This window comes from Eublepharis macularius, chromosome 4, assembly GCF_028583425.1.
Source record: "Eublepharis macularius isolate TG4126 chromosome 4, MPM_Emac_v1.0, whole genome shotgun sequence".
In the NCBI taxonomy this organism is placed as follows: Eukaryota; Metazoa; Chordata; class Lepidosauria; order Squamata; family Eublepharidae; genus Eublepharis; species Eublepharis macularius.
The window spans coordinates 28,097,069-28,119,410 of NC_072793.1; the positions used below are offsets into that span (position 1 = coordinate 28,097,069).

General features: G+C 47.3%; 2 protein-coding genes across 4 annotated transcripts; one reads left to right on the forward strand and one right to left on the reverse strand.

Moving 5' to 3' along the window:
* The first annotated feature begins 4,180 nt into the window (after window positions 1-4,180).
* On the forward strand, window positions 4,181-14,529 carry RAC3 (Rac family small GTPase 3). Of its 3 annotated transcripts, none has more exons than XM_054975953.1 (6): window positions 4,181-4,514; window positions 9,926-9,997; window positions 11,739-11,856; window positions 12,625-12,687; window positions 13,633-13,792; window positions 14,005-14,529. In XM_054975953.1, exons 1-6 carry the CDS (start codon window positions 4,480-4,482, stop codon window positions 14,133-14,135), a joined length of 579 nt encoding a protein of 192 aa, XP_054831928.1. In that variant the 5' UTR covers window positions 4,181-4,479; the 3' UTR covers window positions 14,136-14,529. The 3 variants fall into 3 exon arrangements, with proteins under 3 accessions (XP_054831928.1, XP_054831929.1, XP_054831927.1); XM_054975954.1 differs by having other exon boundaries at window positions 4,181-4,493; XM_054975952.1 differs by lacking the exon at window positions 4,181-4,514 and adding an exon at window positions 4,702-5,154.
* DCXR (dicarbonyl and L-xylulose reductase) lies at window positions 14,507-20,422 on the reverse strand. Its single transcript, XM_054975951.1, has 8 exons — window positions 20,200-20,422; window positions 20,010-20,107; window positions 18,499-18,653; window positions 17,203-17,245; window positions 16,799-16,898; window positions 16,524-16,588; window positions 16,085-16,202; window positions 14,507-15,180 (listed from the first exon to the last, which is right to left on the reverse strand). Exons 1-8 carry the CDS (start codon window positions 20,246-20,248, stop codon window positions 15,077-15,079), a joined length of 732 nt encoding a protein of 243 aa, XP_054831926.1. The 5' UTR covers window positions 20,249-20,422; the 3' UTR covers window positions 14,507-15,076.
* Window positions 20,423-22,342: the final 1,920 nt, after the last annotated feature.

A 22,342-nucleotide genomic window follows, 5' to 3' on the forward strand; every position in this document is an offset into this window, starting at 1 on the left:
CGAGAGTGGGATTTTAATTTTTTTAAACATTCTTAACAAATTTTGGGGGGGGGGAACAGTATATCTCCAGTTTTTCCAAAAACATGGACTATTTTGCCTTGAACGATTCTAGTTAGCCCACCAGAGGAAAACACAAATATAAAGCAACTAAGGGTGATGTCAGAAACCTGTGCCTGGAATACCACACATGTAATTTGGCCATAAAAAGCGACTAAAAGGCTGAAAGAGGTCATGGTGGTAGAGAAGGGGCATGAAGTTTAACTGTTCCCGGATTGGAAATACCCACCATCAACATGCTTATTCTCAATTGGAGAAATGGTGCTGCCAACTAGAAGGCTGCAGTGCCCCCCCACCCCTTGCCCAATGCTGTATCATCCTCTCCTCCAGCAGTTGATTTTAATGGCCAGATTTTAGATCTGGGGTTTCAGCTGGGGTATTTAAGTATCACGTTTAGTTTGGCCCTAAGTTTAATTGTATGTAGTTAGGTAACTGGTTAAACAGTTACTATCTGGCATTTACAGTGCAATCCTAAACAGAGTTATACACACCTAAGCCCATTGAAGTAAATGGACTTAGAAGGGTATAACTCTTCTTAGGATAACGCTGTCAGCAGCCTCTTAACCCAAGACAGCTGCTCTGTGTGCTTTTCTTCTGTAGTCTGATTAATGTTTCTGTTATTGTGCCCCTCAACAAAGAAACCATCCCTTCTCTAAAGCCTCATTCAAAGTAGCAACAATCTTCTTATGTCAAGGTGGCCACCTCATCTTAAAGTTTCTAAGAGGATAGGATTCCTGCCTTATTAGCAGTTTCAGGGGGCACGTGCATTTTGTAGGGCTTTTTTAATGGGCTAGTAATCCTTTTGATCTTTTTATGTTCACCATCTGGTACCTGATCAAGAATGCATGGATATTTTGTAGTGTACATAGTGTAGAGATACCTAGTGTGGCGTCATGGTTAGATTCAGATCTGGGAGACCCAGACTCAAATCTCTGTTTTGTCATGAAGCTTGATCAGTGCTGTTGGACAAGTCATACTCTTTCTCTCTCTCAGCCTCGCCTACTTCACAGGGTTTTGTGAGAGTAAAATGGGAGAACCCCCAAGTCCCTTGGAGAAAAAGTGGGATAAAATTGATATGTGAGGTAATCAAGTTTATTACAGTGCCATGCCAGTATAACATACATCTAAAAGTCGACAGACGTTAATAAAATAGATAAAAAATAATTACCTGGTGAACTATATACAGATAAAAGGGTATGTATGTAAATGTAGATATGTTAAAAATACCCAAAAGAGACTTACAACCAGGCCTCATCCATTCGCAAACATGAGGGAATTTGCACGGTCTTTTCGGGTTACGTAAGAAGCGTGTCAGGTCTTGCCAAGTATTTTCCCCAGTCACTTCACTGCATCACTCAGGTGTATGAGTTAAAGTTACTTTATTAAAGAAGAAGACCAGTATCAAGATAGTTAGACAGGATCATTGGCTGAAGTGACTCAAGGTAGCAAAGCAAGGTTAATTATAGGGAAAAGTCCACACACCCCCCCCAGTGGGAAAGAGAGTCCGTTAGGGTTTTGGCACGCTGAGCCAGGGAGCCAGGAGAGAGGGGAGGAGGGAAAGGATGAGCTCTGCTCAGTCTTTCAGTAGGTTGGTGCGGTCCTGGCTGGCACTTCAAGGCCACGTTCTCAGGCCGTGCAGGAAATGGTAATCAAAACACCTGCAAGATAAGCAGCTAGCAACTAGTCAGCAAAACAGGTTCCCTCAGAGGTACACTACACCCTGCAGCAAGAAACCCATAACCCATGACAGATATGCTGGAGGTGTATCTGACAAAGTGGCACAGAACTTAACTACATTAATGGGAATAGTCTGAAATTCATCAGATAACAAATAATTGATACTGTTTAATTCTGACCGACTTGGCCATGCCTTTGTTAGTGGTGAAATATATTTGACACGAGCAGACTGGTACCAAGGGCACCTAAAAAACATGTGCTGTATGGTTTTGACTTCCCCTGAATCACACTGCCACATCCTCAGTGCCAGTGGGGGTCCCCTTATAATGACCCTCTAGCACTGCCGAGGGAAGTGCTGAGCACCTAGCTAGTGTGAAAGCCCTCCTGAGCTTATGGTCCTCAATATGATTTAAATAAGTGAGGGGAGCCAGACGAAATCTAGTTTGCTCAGGAGTGACAAAGGCCGGGTATCTAGCCAGATCAGCCTATGTGAGGTAGAATTCCAAATCTCTGCCCCTTTTTCTTCTTCAGTAATGTGGGGTTTTGCCCATAGGGACAGCAGCAGGGTTTGTGACAGAAACGAGACAGCAGAACTGAGGCAGAAGGCTTGTTGGCAAAGGCAGTGGGGTGAGGAAAAGGGCAACACTAGGGTGGGGTTCCCCTTGCTGTTTTCAGAGTTTCCCTTAAGTGGTTCTGAAGGGAATCGGAGTATAGTTCATTCACGCCTGTCTGCAGCAATCAGCACCTGGCAGCCCACTGGCCAGTGCCGAAGACACTTCCTCTTGCATGCGTATACAGTGCCCCAAGGCCCTCATTTTATCAGAGTGTATTAAAAAAAATCCTACCCTGTTGTTTAATGGGATTTGACTGCTTCTATGGGAAGGCAGACATTTGTGCCCTCTTGGGCTTGTCCTGCATTTGGGTGAGTTAATACAAAAGGGCAGCAAATCAACAAATGTTGAAGCTTCTGTGTGTCAGGGAAAGCAGGGGGTTTTCACGCATGACACTTTGCGCCTCTCTTGCACTTTGTGCTCCTTTGTGTTGGTACTGTATGGGGGGAAAGCCGTTTTTGATCTAAGATACCTTCTTCTGACCATTGTGTGCCTTTGAGTTATTGATGTGGGAAGTGCAAACATGATCTATGAATCTCATGTGGAAATTCCCTCAATATCGGCATGCTGGAAACAGAACCGTTTCGAAGTGGATTCTCCTCAAGTGGCCACACAAGCGTGTCCCTTATGATTAGATCAATTAGTCCCTGGAGAAATGAGCAATGTTTCAGATTTCAAAAGGGAAAGACTCTCAGCCATTTCAAAAGGCTCAGTCTTTATATATTCAAGATTAGCATTCAAACCACACTATATTAAGACATCTGATGTTCGTTTTAAGAAAAGGAATAAAAGTATTTTGGGGGATTCTCTGGCTAGATTAGCAGGGCTGATAAATTCATCCTCTGGAGTTGGCAGGTCTATGGCTCCTGTGTCCCTTCTTGCCAAGTTCATACACCCAGTGGGGGGAGAGGGAAATTTGTGTGCCTGCCTGAGATGAATTGTACTCCAAGTTGAGGCCAGGATGGTTCTTTCTGAATGTCAGTGTGAATCTGCCTCCACCACAGAATTGCTTACCCTTTCGATTTCTGCATTGGCTTGTAATGAACAACCTGTATGCTTTATAAGGAACAACCTGTATGCCACTGCACAGGGCAGAAATTGTAACCTCATAGGTTCAGGACCAGCCAAGCTTCAGGAACAAGCCTGGCCCCTCTAGCAAGGGATGTGTGGGCATACTGGTGGAGGGCCATGGCAACAGGGTTTATTGGCAGTCCTACTTTGGAGAACAGAGATGGGCGTTAACCGATGGCTTTCCACAGTCCTTTTCACAGAATACCCTCCCGCCAGCCTTCTTTACAGGCAGCTCTATAAAACTAGTGGCCATGCACAGATGGCTTGACTCAATAAAAGAAGCCATGTATGCCCTCCAGTTTGCAGGATCTGAGCAAGGATGTTTTGGAGGTCTTTTCTTCATAGGGTCGCCATAGGTCGGAGGCGACTTGACAGCACACGCACGTACACAGGGTTACTGAGCAGTGGGTAGCGGTGCCACTAGTTCTCCTCCGGCAGGGCTCTTGCACCGTTAAGAGCTGCCTGACAGGCAGAAACTCAACGGATGAAACACTCTCCTCCTAATAAACGCTTCACTCTGTCGGGGACCCCTTACGGGCTCAGTGGCAGTGCCAGCCAAACGTGGTGTCCGCCCTGCCGGGTCCCTAAGACCAAACGTGGTGTCAGCCCTTTGCGCCACAAGGATGCCCCCACCTGGGCCGCGCTCGTCCGCTCCCTTCCCCTCTCTTGCGGGAGGCAGCCCCGCAAGGCGCCCGAGCACTAGTTCGTTGCTAAGATACCAGGGGTGGCTCCCAAACTCAAAGGCGTCCTGCGGGGTGCCGAGCGGCTGGGCGCGCCGAGATCCAGCTGGCCGCAGGGGAGACCCCTCGAGGCGGGAGCAGCTCTGCCCGCCCGGCCTCCTTCCCGAGAGTGGAGGGCTTGCGGGGAGGGGCTGCCCGCCCGGCTCCCTCTCCCTCCCTCCCTCCTCCCCTCCCCCGGCCCCGCCCGGCTCCGGGTCTCGCTCGCTCGCTCGCTCTGTGCGTCTCTCGCTCGCTGACTGCGGCTGCGGGCGGCATCCAGCGCCGAGGAAGCCGAGGAAGCGAGCCGGGCGCCGCCATCCCAGCCCATCTCGCTCCCGGGGCAGATGCAGGCCATCAAGTGTGTGGTCGTGGGAGACGGGTGAGCGCCGCGATCCGGGGTGGGGACGAGGCTGGCGCCCGGCCAGGCGGACCATGTGCCGTCGGGCAAGGCCAGGGCGGGGTCGGCTGGCAAGAGGCGACGGGAGAGGCGATGGCGCGTTTTCTGATCCCCCCTCCCGCTCCCCCCACACCACTCCCGGGACTGGAAGGCCCTTCCGCACCGACCACCCGGCGCACAGCACACGCCCATCTGGCTGCTTGCCTCTGCGCCCCCGCCACGCACACACCTATTGTTGCCCCAGCAAATCCCTGCCGCCACCGCGTCCCCGCCCCAGTCCTTCCTTGCCCCAGCGTAACTGCCCCCTCCCCCGAGTCGTTCCCCGGTTCCCCGGCTGTGCCCCCTCCCATCTGCTGCAGTCTCCAGGGAAGGCTCTCATCACCCCTGCGCGGGATCGAACCCCGCTGGAGTCTTGCGGTCCCCCTTCGCTTCGCCCTGTCTCTCGAGGAAGAAGCCGAGCCTTGATGCAACGGCTTAGCGTTTCAGAGAGGGCAGGGCTTTTATTTATTTATTTATTTTGCATCCGATCACTTAACGACTGGAACGAGAGCCAGCGGGCTTGTATTGTGTGGCAGGCTTTGAAAAAGCTGTTCAACCAAGATCACGGCCATTGTACTCGAAGGTGGGACATGCGCTTCCCTGTTTGAGCCGGAAGATGATGCAGCTTCAGTTCTTCCAGTGTAGTAGAAAAGAAAACCAGACTGGCAGAGTTGGCTAGTGCCAGGAACTCACCTGGTCAGTTCCAGGTGGGTAGCCATGTTAGTCTGTAGCAGTTAAATAAAGGAAGAGTCCAGTGGCTCTTTAAAGACTAACAAAATTTCCAGTATACATTTTCTTGAATCAAGGTACATTTAAACTCTGATCAGGTACCCTCCAAAAACTTAGGCTGAAATATATTTTGTTAGCCTTTAAGATGCCGCTGGTTCTTAAGTCCTGATCAAGTGTCCTACTGATCAGCTTTTTCTTTTTCCTTAGATGGGCCCCGGGGTGATTACAGGCCGGCAAGGCAAATATTGTAAGAATGCCTTGAGGAGTGACAGCAATAGCCACTCAGAAATAGAGGATGCAAGATCAAACATTTTCCCATAACGAATTGTAGGACCAGAAAATGAATCCTGTCGGTGGAGGAACTTAAGTGACCAGGCAGTGAGGTGCGTCAGAAGAGCTCACGGCCTGGTGGAGGACAACATGTTGTTCTTGGACCAGGGCTCAGATTTCTTCCTCTCTGGTAGCAAAATCGAAAAGAGTCCAGTAGCACCTTTAAGACTAACCAACTTTACTGTAGCATAAGCTTTTGAGAACGCAGTTCTCTTTGTCAGATGCGCATCTGACGAAGAGAACTGTGTTTCTCGAAAGCTTATGCTACAGTAAAGTCGGTTAGTCTTAAAAGTGCTACTGGACTCTTTTCGATTTTGCTACTACAGACTAACATGGCTAACTCCTCTGGATCTTCCTCTCTGGGTAACATTTTTAGGCCTAACCTACCTCAAAGAGCTGTGGTGATAAAAACACACACACACCCAGGTATGTGATCCTGAGGTTCTTGACAGGAGGAGCACTACACAGGTACGAACTAGGGAATCTCTCGTTCAAATGTCACCGTAGCTATGGATTCAGTCAGTGACCTCAGATGAAACAGTGGCACTTAGCCAACCTTAGGCTGGAGGAACATTGCCGTTGGTAGAGCTTGATCCTTCTCTTCGCACTCCAGCCTAAGCAAGCAAAGTGTTTAAATGATCCAGGGCTGATAATAAGACTTGGGTTCCTGGCACTGGCTGACTCTGTGGGTTTGGATTTCTTTTCCTCCCGCACACAGAGCCTTACTTCAAGGTACGTGGTTCATCTGTTGGAGGAGGAGCCACTGACACTGGCGAAGGCCCCTTAGGCTGAAGTAAGCCTTCAAACTTTGCTGAGTGGAGTAGTAGGATACAGGCCATTGTCTTGTCACCTTCCCCGTTAACACTGACCTACCTTACAGGAATTGTTCAAAGGATTGTTGAATTGGTGTCAGTACTCAAAAAAAGTACAAAAGTGTTATCCGCCCTGAGCCTGCTTGCGGGGAGGGCGGAATATAAATACGATAAAATAAATAAATAAATAAAAATACGTATGAATGATAGCAGGACATTGTGGGCTCTTCAAGTTCTCTGTTGTTTTAGATACTCATTTTTGGCTTTCTGGAAACTTTTGCTCCATTGCCTGTTATGAAAGAACCCCTTTCCTGTCCACTTACAAGGATGGATTGAGACATTTTATTACAGTATGCAGAATTCTAAAAGAACTGAGACTAGACCTTTTGTCCAGTCCAGTCTAGCAAAAGAGAGAAGATTAAAGAAGTCTTATCTAGCGAGATGGTAAAATAGAGGACGGGGCAAGGAATTAAATATTCCAGCATTTAGCAAAGGAATGCTGTGAGCAAGTCCTATGGTTATGCCCCATCTTTTTAAGTACCAAGGGTGAGCTACCTCTTTGTAATTTATTTTTGTGATAAAATATGCTGATTCAGATTTTGAGAGCTCCTTCTATGGGATAACTTTTCACCAGAATCCTTTAGGTGTATGCCACATTGAAAGTACAGCAGAGGGCAGTATATTTGCCAGCTGCTCATCAGTAGACACAAGGGTTTTATTTATTTATTTGACGTATACCTGCCCTTCCTGTAAGCAGGTTCAGGGCAGCTTCCAACAGTATTTTGACAAATACAATAAAAACATTAAAACCACTTAATCCAGGTAAAAAAATCCAGGCACAACTGATCAAACCAGGCTACTATAAAACCACTACAAGCCACAGGCACCACCATGGTGTAAATTCGGGGCGGCTGCAAAAGGAGGGCAGGCAGGCAGAAAGGGGGGACACAAAGCTCGTCCCTAATCAAAGGCCCGGTGGAACATCTCTGTCTTCCAGGCCCTGTGGAACTGTTAACAGGTCGCACAGGGCCCAGATCTCCAGCAGGAGAGCGTTCCACCAGGCTGGGGCCAGGGCAGAAAAGGCCCTGGCCCTAGTCGAAGCCAGCCAAATGTCCCTCGGGCTTGGGACCACCAGGGGCTAGAAAATTACTATATCTAATTCCACTGAGAGTTCTGGAAACCCAAGAGAAATGGTCGCAGATCAATCCGCACAACGGAGTCATGTACAGATAGGGGGATTTTTCAACAATCTTGGCAGAAAACCAAAATTTGGAGAAAAATCTCAAAAGTTAAAAAAGAGTTTTTGTGTTAGTCCCGAAGTCACAATGTAAAGAGGAGAAAAAAAATCGAAGATCGTGAGACTCAACGTCAGTCACTACCTCAGTTACCATTCTGTGGGGTAGTTTAGCAATCCTATAATCAATGGTAAAGGGGGGCGTAGCTGCTCTGCTGGGAGAACGGCAGTTAAGGCAGTGGTGGCTGTGGGAGGGCAGGGGGGGATGCAGTGGAAGAAACTGAAGAAGGGAGGTGATAGAAAATCAGGTGGAGAAAGGGAGTGGTGGGAAGGTGGACAAAAACAGAAGAGGAACCAGGTGTGGTGGGGAAATTTCCACTCCCTGCCGGTTCTCACAGTTCCCTGCTTGTAATATACTAAAAGTGACTACATCATAGATGTATATAAAGTCATTATGATTATAATGTTGGTTGTTTATTATCAGTTCCTCTCTTAAAAATCCCTAATGGGGAATTTGCTTTTTTTGCAGCCGCCATGCACTGAGTTGACATTGACATTGAACGATCTGTCACAATTCACCAACAGCTCAAACCTTGTGAATGATATCTTAGAATTCTTTGCCCTAAAGTGCATCATTTTACATTTATTTACACCAATCTTCATTTACCATTCTATTGCCCATTCTCCCAGTTAAGAAATATCCTTTTGGAACTCTGCAATCTGCTTGGATTTCCGCCATCCTGAATAATTTGCTGTTATCTGCAAACTTGGTCATTTTGCTACTTACTCCTAATGCCAGATCATTTACAATCATGTAGGAAACGTGACAGTCACTTTTCTGCCCGGATGATGCCAACCCCAAATAGCACCTTTTCATATATGGGAAGATGTGCCAGTGCTTCCTAATAGGGTCACTAGCACATGGTGGCATACAGAAGGAACACCTGCATAAAGAAGAAAGGAATGGAGCATTGCAATAAATGCAAAGATGCTTTTATAATAAGTAATACAAACACTGAATTTATATCCCATAATTATTCTCGGTTCCCACTTTTTAAATCTGATTAACCTAGATTTATTTTGGTAGTCTCACTGGTAAATTTTTACTTGCTTTCAGCTTGGGTTATGAAGCTGATTTAAGATTTGTGGAAACAACACATTTGCAAGGTGTATGTTCCTCTTGCCAGTAGAACACAGTTTATGAAGAACTGGGTTTCTGCCCAAGCTAACTATATTTTAGGACCTCAGATTATGAGCAGCCTCTTAATATACCCCCCTCCCATTTACCATTTTTTGGTAATGCTATGGAACCTCTTAAAGTTGACATTGTTTAGGGCCCTAGCAGCAGCACAAAGGGAAACCCCGGATAGTCAAGCTAAGCAACCATACAAGTCCGGGAATACATATATTTTTTAGAAGCAATAAATAGGTATACATTTTTTTTAATATATATTTGTGTAAAATACCAAGTGCAAAGTGCAAGTGAATATTCAATAAATATTAAAGTTATAAATACAAACAATTAAATAAATCTATTCATCTAAAGTCTGTCCGAATCCTGTATTCATTTCTCATCAGTTCATGTCTCAATGAGTTCCACAGGCATGAGAATGGAGAACATTAAGATGACTTCCAGTCCAAAGGTGGATAAAAGTGGGCGTGCCGACGGGCTTATGTGTGCATATTAAACATTCCCATTTCGTATCTTGTACTTCATCCAGGGCACGAATTACTTGGATAATCACCAAGGACACAGTTCTCTTATGTTCTTCCACAAGCCATATACAGACTGTTCGTTTGAAAACTCCACTGTATACGGACTGGAAGTCACCTTAGTGTTCTCCATTCTCATGCCTGGAACTCATTGAGACATGAACTGATGAGAAATGAATACAGGACTCAAACAGACTTTAGATGAATAGATTTATTTAATTGTTTGTATTTATAACTTTCATATTTATTGAATATTCACTTGCACTTTGCACTTGGTATTTTACACAAATATAAAAAAAAATTGATACCTATTTATTGCTTCTAAAAAATATATGTATTCCTGGACTTGTATGGTTGCATTGTTTAGGGCCCTGGCATGTCTTAATACCACCCTGAATTTCTAATGTTTGGCTATGGGTAGGCACATAATATGTATATAGACATTTAGGCTTGAATCAGTGACTTGAAACAACATAGTATCTCCAGGCCCCCTGTCTGAGTCTCTGTGCTTTATAGCTCTGCTTTCCTTTTTTTAGGGCTGTGGGGAAGACCTGTCTGCTAATCAGCTATACGACCAATGCCTTCCCCGGAGAATATATCCCCACTGTGTGAGTATTTGGAAACTAAGCCATAGGTTTCAGTACATACTTGTGGGATAAGAGGCTTGTAAGAGAGCTGTGGTTTGTAAGATTCACACACACACATTCTGGGATTTTGATATTCTGGATGTTGGAAAACCCGGACTCCCAAGGACCACTTCAAGAAATCGCACATGTAAGAAACAGTGTATTTGCCCATGTGCAAATCATCACTCAACTTACAACATGGTTATACTCAGAGCAAAAATAAGCATTTATATGACCGCTCAAAATTATCTACATGGGAACTGCATGAAGGAATGCTGTCATAAGAAATAATCCTAATTATGTTACAGATGTTATAGAACTTTCAGAGATTGTACTGTGAATACAAGATCAGTCAGCTCACCCGAGTTACTTCTTAAAATGTGCTTTAACTATCCTTTCTGCTCATACAATTAGAGTGGCCACTGTCTGGGGGAAAGAATTAGTTTTAAATTTCAAGCGTGTGTCTACCCACGTACATGCTGTTGCATAATTTAGTAGAATGGAATATAGAGCTAAACAAATATGGTAAGGCAAGTTTTAAATACATTGGGAAGGAGGAGACCCATTTTACTATACTTCAAGATGGGTAGCTGTGTTTGTCTGTAGCAGTAGAAAAGAGCAAGAGTCCAGTAGCACCTATAAGACTAAGAACCAAACTACACGAGACGAGTTACTCCAGTTCTACATGTGTCTGCTTACCTCAAGGTTTGATGGGAAGTGTAGGTGTCCTTGCAGCGTTAAGTTTAACATTTACAGAGTGTCAGGGAGGGGAATGCAGGCGTTGGGCTCTTGCTGGGTGCCCCCTTCCCCTCCGCTGAGTGTGGGGGGGCTTGGGGGACTCTCTCCTGGGCCCCCCTGCACAGCAGACAGGGTGCCTGGAGCATTGCTGCATCTCCCCCCTGCTCGCCCGGCCCCTGCAGAGCAACGGCGGGCTATGCAGCTCCGGGCTGCACGACATGGTTTCAGGCGGGGCCGGGCAAGCGGAGGGGGGAGATGCAGAAATGCTCTGGGCACAGAGCGATGCGGCATGTGCATCCGGGCCGTACAGTGTTGGGCCGTAGCGTTGCTGCCTTTCCCCCCGCTCACCCAGCCCCCGCCTGAAGCCGCACCATGTGGCCCAGAGCTGCATAGCCCGGCGTTGCTCTTTGGGGGCCATGCAAGTGGGAGGGGAGATGCAGCAATGTTCCAGGAGCCCTGTCTGCTGACCTCTTTGCCCAGCCTCCACCCGAAGCCACGCTAGCAGCGGCCAGGCGCCCTGTCTGCTGTGCAGGAAAGGGGGGGCAGGAGACGGGCCCCCAACCCCCCCACACACACACACAGCGGAGGGGAAGAGGGGTGCCCGGCAAGGGCCCAACGCCTGCACTTAAAGCTGCAAGGATGCCTACACTTCCCATCAAACCTTGAGGTAAGCAGACACATTTAGAACTCGAGTAACTCGTCTTGTGTAATTCAGCTCTAAATAGTGGTAGGGTATGAGCTTTTGTGAGCCACAGCTCACTTCTTCAGATACTATACGTCAGTCTCTGTTCATACAGGAAAAGTTGTGGGTCAAATAAGTAAAGTGACCAAGAATAGTGGAAACTAGAAAATACTTATTAAGAAAACAGAACTGGAGGGTTGGAATATTCAGGAACAGTTAAATCTAGAATGAAGTGACCTTGCAAATACAGTAAGGGGGTGGAATGGATTGTCTGTATTTCTGACGGGAGTGATTTCCCACCAGGTTTGATAATTATTCTGCCAATGTCATGGTGGATGGAAAACCAGTAAATCTGGGGCTGTGGGACACAGCAGGACAAGAGGACTATGACAGACTGCGGCCACTTTCCTACCCCCAGACAGTAAGTGCTGATATTGTCCCCTACCTGTTCAGCAGGGTTGATTGTATCCTCTTTCAGAGAAGGTCCCCCAAGTTCCTGTCTACCAAAATAGGCAGTGGGTCTGTAAATTCTGCATTTTGTATGTTTCCATTTCTACAAAGAGGTTACCTGAATTAAGAATGCAAGAGCTGTGTTAGATCTAAGTTATCTAGTCCAGTGTCCTTTTTCCTGCAGTGGCTATCAGATGACCCTAGAAAGCCTATAAGCAAGGCATGAAAGCATTACACACACACACACACAAACTTTGCTCCCTGAGCAACTAATAGTCATGGCCATGCTACCCTTAAGTTCCATTTACCATTTCTATTCTGTAGAAATATCCTTCATGAATGTGTTTAATTCCCCTTTAAAACTATCCGGCTAAAGGTTGCCATGACATTTTATTGCAGCAAATTCTATAAAAATAATTATGAGTTATGTGTAGTTGTGTGTTCTGAATCTATTGCTAATCAGTCTCATTGACCCCACCCCTATACACACACACACACACACACACTTACCCCCACCCCTACCATAAATACTATATAAGAAAGACAAGAAATATGGTATTTATGGTAGGAGAGGGGGTAAGTGTTGGGATATAAAAGGCAGCGACTGGTGAGTGGGATGATTCTAGGGGGAGAAACCGGTGGTCCGCAACATGAGATGGTTCTGAATACTGTTAAATGCAAAGACGTGTACCATCCTTGCCTTACCGTTCCCATATGATGAATGTTCTTATTTCCGCAGGATGTTTTCCTGATCTGCTTCTCATTAGTGAGCCCAGCCTCTTTTGAAAATGTCCGAGCCAAGGTAACACGTTTCCTCATCAGCATAAGAAATTATTGCATAGTATAGGCTGATGGGGGGGGGGATTCTGGGGGCCAGCATTATGCCCTCTGTGCATACTAAAGCATACGTGAAATGCTTCTAGTATAGCTGATAGAGGGGGGCAATTCTGGGGGCCAGCATTATGCCCTCTGTGCATACTAAAGCATACGTGAAATGCTTCTAGTATAGCTGATAGAGGGGGGCAATTCTGGGGGCCAGCATTATGCCCTCTGTGCACACGAAAGCATACGTGAAATGCTTCTAGTATAGCTGATAGAGAGGGGCAATTCTGGGGGCCAGCATTATGCCCTCTGTGCATACTAAAGCATACGTGAAATGCTTCTAGTATAGCTGATAGAGGGGGGCAATTCTGGGGGCCAGCATTATGCCCTCTGTGCACACGAAAGCATACATGAAATGCTTCTAGTATAGCTGATAGAGGGGGGCAATTCTGGGGGCCAGCATTATGCCCTCTGTGCACACGAAAGCATACGTGAAATGCTTCTAGTATAGCTGATAGAGGGGGGTAATTCTGGGGGCCAGCATTATGCCCTCTGTGCACACGAAAGCATACGTGAAATGCTTCTAGTATAGCTGATAGAGGGGGGCAATTCTGGGGGCCAGCATTATGCCCTCTGTGCACACAAAAGCATACGTGAAATGCTTCTAGTATAGCTGATAGAGGGGGGCAATTCTGGGGGCCAGCATTATGCCCTCTGTGCACACTAAAGCATACGTGAAATGCTTCTAGTATAGAGTGAACGTACTGAAAGTCAGCGAGGAGCTTCGAGTGTAGCAGTAGTAGTTCCTATCTCAGAAGCCCTGGGTGAGGCAAAGGGCCAGAAATGGCCCCCGTCCCAGATACTGCTTTCTCTTCCCTTGTGCTCTGTCACAAAGCAAGGTCGACTCTTTCTTTCTCATTTTTAGTGGTACCCAGAGGTCCGGCACCACTGTCCCAACACCCCGATCATCTTGGTGGGCACCAAGCTGGACCTGAGGGATGACAAGGACACCATTGAGAGACTGCGTGACAAGAAACTGGCCCCCATCACCTACCCTCAGGGCCTAGCTATGGCCAGGGAGATTGGTGAGTTTGGGGAACAGGGCTACGGGATGGGATGGGGAGCTGTGAAGTGGGCAGCATTTCCTCCTCCATTTTAAATAATTCCCTCTATCATGAGGATCAGAGACGTGCTTGGACACAAAAAAAAAATGCTCATGGTTCCGATGGTGGCTGAGGATGAAGGGGAGAAATCCCATTTCCACACTTAAGTTGTGCTGTCCCATCCATTTCTGTAGGTTCAGTGAAGTATCTAGAATGTTCTGCCCTCACACAGCGAGGCCTCAAGACTGTCTTTGACGAAGCCATCCGCGCTGTGCTCTGTCCCCCCCCAGTGAAGAAGCCTGGCAAGAAGTGCACAGTGTTCTAAGGGCATCTGAGTTCAGCATGTTATGAGTGTCTCTTCCTTGTGTGTGCGAGGAGGGAGCGTTCGCTGAGTGTTCCCGCAGTGGGAGAGGCGGGGCCCTTCATCATGTACGAAGTCAGTGTTTTTTAAATGTCTCTTTGATTTAACGTCTGTGTCGATGTAAAAAGGGCCGCATGGGAGAAAGAGGAGCTCGATGCTGTCCCACCTCTAGGGCGGAGCAGTGGGAGGGGCACGCTCTCCGTGACTCCATGCCAGGGGGTAGTGTGTGAATAGAAAGAGCAGCCCTTTCTACTACTTAAGTTGGTGCTAGAGCACTGTGGTGGGAAGAGAGAACTTTTACCCCACTTGGGGTGGAAAAACAAACGAGACACAGGTTGAAGAAACAGCCATCGGTGCTTTATTGTGTGAGACACTAGCTAAGCAGCTCTGTGCTATCTGAAGCTGCCTTTGCCTTCCAGGGCATCAGCCTGTGCACTGCTCCGGAGCTGGTTTACTGACCATCAAACCTCCCAAAGAAGGGGAGGAGAAGGAAGGTCACTTTACCTTGTCCGGTCTGGGCAGCACCGGGCTGCATGGCAGGAGCCTAAGATGAAACAGGTGGGAGGGTGATGGCCCACCCCTTCCTTTTAGTCAGTTGTGATGGATTTGGGGTGGAGCAGGGAGAGCTTTGGAGGGGTTGGGATGGAGACAGGTCCAGTTTTTAATCATCATGTAGAGTAATGAGCTGAACACCTCTTATTTTATACAATAAACATTTCTCCATAAGTAAGGAGTTGTGATTTGTTTAGGTCTGGTAGAGGAAAGGGCGGGGGGAGGGGAGATCTGTCTTCTTTATTATCCCATCGATCTTAGAAGTGGATCATTTGCTTTCTAAAATCAGAGTCACTTCAGCATCTTCAGGAAGGCTTGATAATCATGGAGGTACGTTTCCGTAGCGACCGGCTTTAACTGGCAAGAAAACCCCCATCGATTGGCAGCATGGCACCTGTCGTCATGTTGCTTTGGTCACTCAGCAGGAAGAGAATGCCGTTCACCACATCAGCCTCCTCTGTAAAGATAAGTATACCAAGGGCAGCTGAAAAGGGAGTCTGAAGGCAATCAGAGCGGCCCTAATCCTCTTGACCTTGGACAGATAGGAAGAAACGCCCCACTCTTCAAACAAAATTGCACTTCCCACCCTCACTTACCCTGGCCCAGTGCTTCTCACACATCCATTTTGATGTCTTTAGTATCTAGACTCTACTGGCCAATTCAGACATGTGGTAGAAAGGTAAGGTAATCTTCACACAACAATCATCTCCACGTGGCATTTTTTCCATGGCAATTTTTTTTTTTAATACGAGAGGGGATTTTCATGTGAAGGACCTTTCACAAAAACTACTCCCTATGCAGAGACAGGACTAGCCTCCTGTGTGACAACTGCTCTTCCTGACAGCCGATCAAGATGGGTCGCTGTGTTAGTCTATCTGTAGCAGTGGAAAAGAGCAGGAGTCCAGTAGCACCTATAAGACTAACAGCCGTACCTGAAGAAGTGAGCTGTGGATCACGTAAGCTCATACCCTACCACTAATTTTGTTAGTCTTATAGGCGCTACTGGACTCTTACTCTTTTCCACTTCTGGACTGCTGTGTATGTTTATATATATATACACACACATACAAGAATTAAAAAAGGGTTCCCTCTTCATTTCAGAGATGTATCTTGGGAGTCCTTCAGCCTCCACCAGCCCAGGCAAAGTATGTTTTGGAAAGCACAGACTCAGTGTGGGAGTCCCACACGTTCCTGGTGCTGCAAACACCAAGTATGGTTACAAACTTGGGCCTCCCCCCAGCTCTGCAGCATATTATTTATAGGGGACCGCTGTGCAGGAATAAAGTCCTTTTACCAGGCATCTGCAACTACAAAGGTCCACCCCACTGATTCGCCAATAGCAAGCTGGTGTTCCAACTGACCTGCAAACTTCCCCAATGGGATACGACTGATCATAGCTGCAGCTTTCTGGGAATCGCTCCAGTTGCGGCGTCCCATCTCCGTCATGACGACAGTGGGGTTCACACTGTTTACCCGGATCTTGAAGGGAGGACGGAAATGGACAATGAATACAGGTTTAAGACCATTTATGCAGTTTGATAATGTGTTTCGGCTATTTCACTCTGTTCTACCTACGCTTGGTCGCAAATGGGATCTTGCTCTGACATTACCCACTCCAGTGTTTTACCTTCCAGTTGGCCCATAAGGATGCATGTGGCTCTGAATTCCAATATGCTATCTCCAGAGACAGATTCCCACCCTTCAGCCCAGATGCAGATGTACACCTTGTTTCTATAAACCTATTCTGGCTACCCTAATCTCCAACCCAGGCATTGCCTGTTCTACGTACCCAGTTCTTACCTTGTGAGGCCCCAACTCCAGAGCCATTGTTTTGGTTAGCATGTCCAAGGCGCTCTTGGTGGAACCTTCAATAAACAGGAGATCTTAGTACATGAGGCCCCTGCCTGCTCCTTCCGTCTCCCTCCCACACCCTTCACTTGCAAATCTGTGATTGTCTCAAATAAGCACGGCTTGAGTCCAGATTCTCACTGCTACTGATCTGAAAATCACTGGCAGTTTCCACCTGTGCTTCAGGGGTAAGCACAGCATAGGGCATCCTGAGAGTTTATACTCACAATACACTGTGTGATCCATCACAGACCGCACTGAGGCCTGGCTCGAGACATTCACTATTGCACCTGGAGCACCCCGAGCAATCAGCTTCCGAGCAACAATCTGAAACGTGGGACATTGGAGAAGAGGATGGAGCAAGATGGCTTGTAGCTTGCACTAGGCTGGCGGCAATATGTCAAAACATAGTCTGGCTCATGGAGGAAAAATGAAACAAACATTCCAAGGAGCCCTAGCCCTGACTGGGCAAGGAACAACTTGGTCTACGTAATACACATCCCTTATCACATTCATAAGTCTTTCATAGAGGCCAGAATATCGGCCCAACCACTGACAAAACTGCCCTTGCTCGGCTCCCCACATACTGCTTAGGTATCAGCACTGCCCTCCCCCTACCACCTGTTCTCACCTGGGAGATGTGCAGCGCAGCCCGAAGGTTGACATTGAAAGACCTACATAAAATCCAAGTCAGATTAAATAGGCAAAGCAAAGAATGCCCAGACAGCAACAGTTTAGCAGTGGATGCTAGCACTCAAAAGATTTCCTGCATAGTAGAAGTAAATCTAGAAGCTTCCTTTCAAGCATATCTGCTGGTAATAATCAAGCAGATTAAACAAAACGAGTTTGCCCCTTCTGCTCTCATGGGAGAGAATAGTTTATGCCTCCGTGAGCCAGCTCTTTCCTTTGGCAGGCTCAGAAAGATTAAAATTTAAACATCAACGTAGGACTTCAGCTTCAGGGGATGAGAGTTCAAATCAACAAGTTATATCAGTGTCTTATCTGCCTGTAATGGAGAATTGGTCATACGCCGCCTGGAAAGAGATCCCACACTTTAGTCCGCTTCCACACACAGATGATTCTCTGTCCAGCACTGATGCGAAAGCCAAGGCATTTGCAGTGGCAATGAAACATCACACAGCAGTATTCCCTTGCCTCTGCCCCGTGACCACCATTTCACTCCTCTACTGAAGAGCTTTTTTAAAAGTTGGAAATTGATAGATCGCTATAGTGATGTAATGATCTATTGCCAAAAGTTACCAGTTCTCATCTTTCATTTTTAATAAAGGTAGGTCTTACTCCTATTCATTGCAGAGTTACAAGAAGAAATATGCAGCCATCGCTTCTAAAAGAGGAAAACTGGGAATGAATAGATCATGGCAACAAATGGTTACAATGTTCTAATGAAAAAGAGTCCAGTAGCACCTTTAAGACTAACCAATTTTATTGCAGCATAAGCTTTCGAGAATCAAGTTCTCTTCGTCGGATGCATGATACAAACTCGTGCATCTGACGAAGAGAACTGTGATTCTCGAAAGCTTATGCTGCAATAAAACTGGTTAGTCTTAAAGGTGCTACTGGACTCTTTTTGATTTTGCTACTACAGACGAACACGGCTGACTCCTCTGAATGTTCTAATGATCTCCTAATTCCCAACCTTGTAAATAAAATGCCCACCCCAACCCTCTGATGTGTGTGTAGGGGAAACAACAGCTATGGGGGGATCAAGCAAGACAGATATGGACGGAGGTACACCATCCTGCCCACATGGTTTCCAAAGGTCTGCAGTCTTTCCAAAAATATTGTACTAAATCAGGTTTGAGAAAGGTCACAGCAAAATAAGGGAAAACACTGAAGCAGGACAAAGTCCTGAAATCAGCTGCAGCAGCAAAGTATCAGTGCGGAAGCAGCCAATGTCAGGGGTTACCTGTCAAAGGCCTCCTTGGTCACCTCTAGGAATGGCTGCAGCAATGCTATCCCAGCATTATTCACCAGTAGATCGATATCACCCAGTTCGCTCAGTGCTGCCTCTGTGGCCTCCCAATCTCCTACATCAACGCACAGTGTTTGGATTCCAGGGCACTGCGGGCAGGACAAAGAAATCAGAACAGAGAAATCCTAAGTAGGTGGGAGAAGGGCAGAAAAATTAGGCCTGGCTGGTGCCAAAGCGGTCTTCCAAACCACACAGAAAGAAGATTTCATATGGTCAGCGTGAGTAGTTTCACAGAATAGGTTGGAGATGTGGTTCCTACAGACTGGGGAATGATGAGTCAGAGCTAGAATTATCAAAGTTATCTTCAGACCTGGAAAGGCACTTGATACCTTTAGGGGTACTTTTACACATTACACTAAAAGTGTGCTTTGCAACTGTAATGAGAATATAAGACCCACACTACCTGGAATTTACATTTAATTTCATAATGATTCTCTACCATTTTGCGCCCTGCTGTAAAGGCTTAAAGGCATTTTAAATGCCAACTGCACAATGTCCAACTCCTCCAGTCACAGCCATTTTATTATGCAGGAAAACCATATTAAACCAGTTTCGACACATTTCTTTGTTTTTATATACCTTATTTTTAGTCCGCCTTTCTCACTGAGACTCAAACCAGATTACTTAGTATAAGTCAATCTGATCAATGGCTGGGACATACAATAATATGATACAATATGGTAAGGAACAGATTGCAGGAATCTGACACTAACACTTGCATAGAACTTTCTGCCATTGAATTTCTGCCCACAGGAAGGTTTAAAAAAACATTGCCCGTCCTAACCGCATGTGGCAAAATCCCCTCTTATAGAAGTTTTCTCTGAGAGGCTGGGGGAGATCTTTCACAAGGGGATAAATGAGTACTTGCCAAACCCTGTCTGGGGCAAACAGGGAGCCTTGTAAGTAGGATTGTCAGCCTCCAGGGCGTGGATGGAGATCTGGAATTTTAACAGATCTCCGGTCTATAGAAATCAGTTCCCCTGGAGAAAATAGTAAAGAGTCCAGCAGCGCCTTTAAGACTAACCAACTTTATTGTAGCATAAGCTTTCGAGAGCCACAGCTCTCTTCGTCAGATCTGACGAAGAGAGCTGTGGCTCTCGAAAGCTTATGCTACAATAAAGATGGTTAGTCTTAAAAGTGCTGCTGGACTCTTAATTATTTTGCAACTACAAACTAACACGGCTAACTCCTCTGGATCTAGGACCTCGGAGAAAATGGCAGCTAGTGGACTCCATGGCATTCTATCCAGCGGACCCCTCCTCAAACCCTGCCTTCTCCAGGCTCCCCACCCAAATCCCCGGGAATTCCCCAACCTCGAGCTGGCAATCCTACTTGCGAGTGAGGGCGGCCCAGGGCGGAGAGGCTCCGGGGACGAAGACAAGGGAAGGGCGGGCTCTTGGCCGTCAAGCGGCCTAAGGGGCTGCCGGGTGGCGCTTCGGCTCTACCTCCTTCTGCAGGCTGTCGAGGTCCGCCTGGGTCCGGCTCAGCGCCACCACATGGGCCCCGGCCCGACTCAACGCCGCCGCCACGGCTTTGCCGATGCCTGCAAAGGAGGGGGAGAGGAACCGGCTAGGCCCGTGGCCGACAGCGGGACGCCCACACGCCGGGCCCACCGTCCGAGGCCCCGTCCGGTACCTTTGCCCGCCCCCGTCACCAAAGCCCGACGCCCCGCAAAACGCTCCATCCGGGCGGGCGGACAGTTCGAGCGAAGGCTTCGCTTTCGGGTAGGGAAAGGCGAGCGAGGCGAAACGAGGCCTGCAGCCACGGCCCCGCCTGACGAAACGCCCCCCTCGGCCGCTCTCCCAGTCGCCGCTTTCCTCGGTTCAGAGGAAGGCCCTGCGAGGGGAGCCTTCCCGAGGAATGACAGGAATGCCCGTTGAAAACAATGGGAGACGCCCGGGAGGAGCTTGAAATGGAGTATTCTTGTTCAGCACAGAGGAGTTAGCCGTGTTAGTCTGTGTTAGTCTGCGCCACGCATCTGACGAAGAGAACTGTGATTCTCGAAAGCTTATGCTACAGTAAAGTTGGTTAGTCTTAAAGGTGCTACTGGACTCTTTTCGATTTTGTTAAGCACAGAAATTCAAGTCCTCTCTGCAACAAAAGGGGGCCTCCACAAGCAGGCTTTTATACCTGGCAGCCCCACACCGTTTCCTAGTGTGGTGGTGTGCTGAAGTGGGCCGCCCTGCGTGATTGCCAGTCACCACGCAGAGGGCAGGAGTCGGCAGAATGGTACAAAACTCTGTTGCCACAAAGGAGAGGCGCTCTTAAAAGCAAGCAGCCATGCTCCTCTGATTTGGGTTAGAATATTCCGGCCTTTTATAATGCTACTACAGCAAGGCTTACGTGTCTTTTGTGGTTGGGTGTCATGCTCCAAACCCATGACTTCCCCTTTTCCCATTTGCGCCCGGATCATGGCCAAAACAGGCTGGACCAGATCAGTACTGGGCAGGGGACAGTTCCCCCACCTGGCACTGACCAGATCCCGGCAGTTCTGGCCCCGATCCCAGCAGAAAATGGCCCAAGTGGCCATTTTGGGCCATTTGGGCCAGGATCGGGGCCGAAAAGGATGGAATCTGGTCAGAGCCGAGCGGGGGAACCCTCCTCTGCCCAGCACTGATCCGGTCCAGGCCCCTTTGGCCACAATCTGGACCGAAACGGGTCCAAAATGGCCATTTTTGACCCATTGCAGCCTGGATCGGGGCCAAAATGGCCAGGATCGGCCGGTGCCAGGCAAGGGAAGTACCCCGCCCGGCACCAACCCAATCTGGGCTGTTTTGGCCCTGATTGTGGCCGTTTTGGCCCCAATCGAGGCCTAAACGGCCCAAAATGTTTTAAAGCCAGGTGGGTGGGGCCACCTAACTTGGGGGAACTACCGAAATGGTGTTCCGGTGCATTCCCCCTAGAAACGAGCCCTGTTGTTAGCTATTTTGCAAAGCAAAGCTCGTTACTATCATATACTGAAATTATTGCCACAGGATTAACTGCAACTATCGCTGCAAAGGGTGACTGCTTTTACACAGTATTGACTAGTGGGTGATGGGCTATCAAGTCTATCAGTGGAAAGAGGAAAAATGCTTATTTTTAGGAAGAGAGGCTTCTGCCAGATGGCTGGGCCTGTAACGGAACAGGAAATTCATTAAGACAACAGACTGAAGGCAGAATGGGAGAAATGCTGGTCTTTGAAAGCTAGTTAAATAAATAGTAAAGAGTCCAGTAGCACCTTTAACCCACCTTATTGTAGCATAAGCTTTCAAGAACCACAGCTCTCTTCGTCAGATGCATCTGACAAAGGTGTTACTGGACTTTTTACTATTTTGCAAATACAGACTAACAGGGCTAACTCTTCTGGATCTAGTTAAAGCAATTAACCCTGTGATGCCTGCCGCCTGCAGTGTTTGGAAAAGAAAAGCAGCAGTAGCTGTATAGGCAGACAGGACAGGCACAAGTCTAATCACATGAAGACAGGTCCCTCCTGCAAGGGATCCAGTCCAATACTGAAGTCATTGTGATGAATTACATAATATGCTCCCAGTCTAGGGATCTGTACTGAAGAGTGTTAACTGAACTCAGCTGCAGAATCACCCATTAGACAAACTCCCTGAGACACACTTATCTCTTACGCCACAGTGAAATATTATAGGTCAGGCCACAGACTTTTTGCCTTCAGAATAGAGAACTTCTTGTAGTTAATGATTTTATTTAAAATAAAGCACACCTCTTTTTTATTAGACAAGAGCCTGGTTAATATAAATAGAGCAAATTAATCCTACAGGTACAG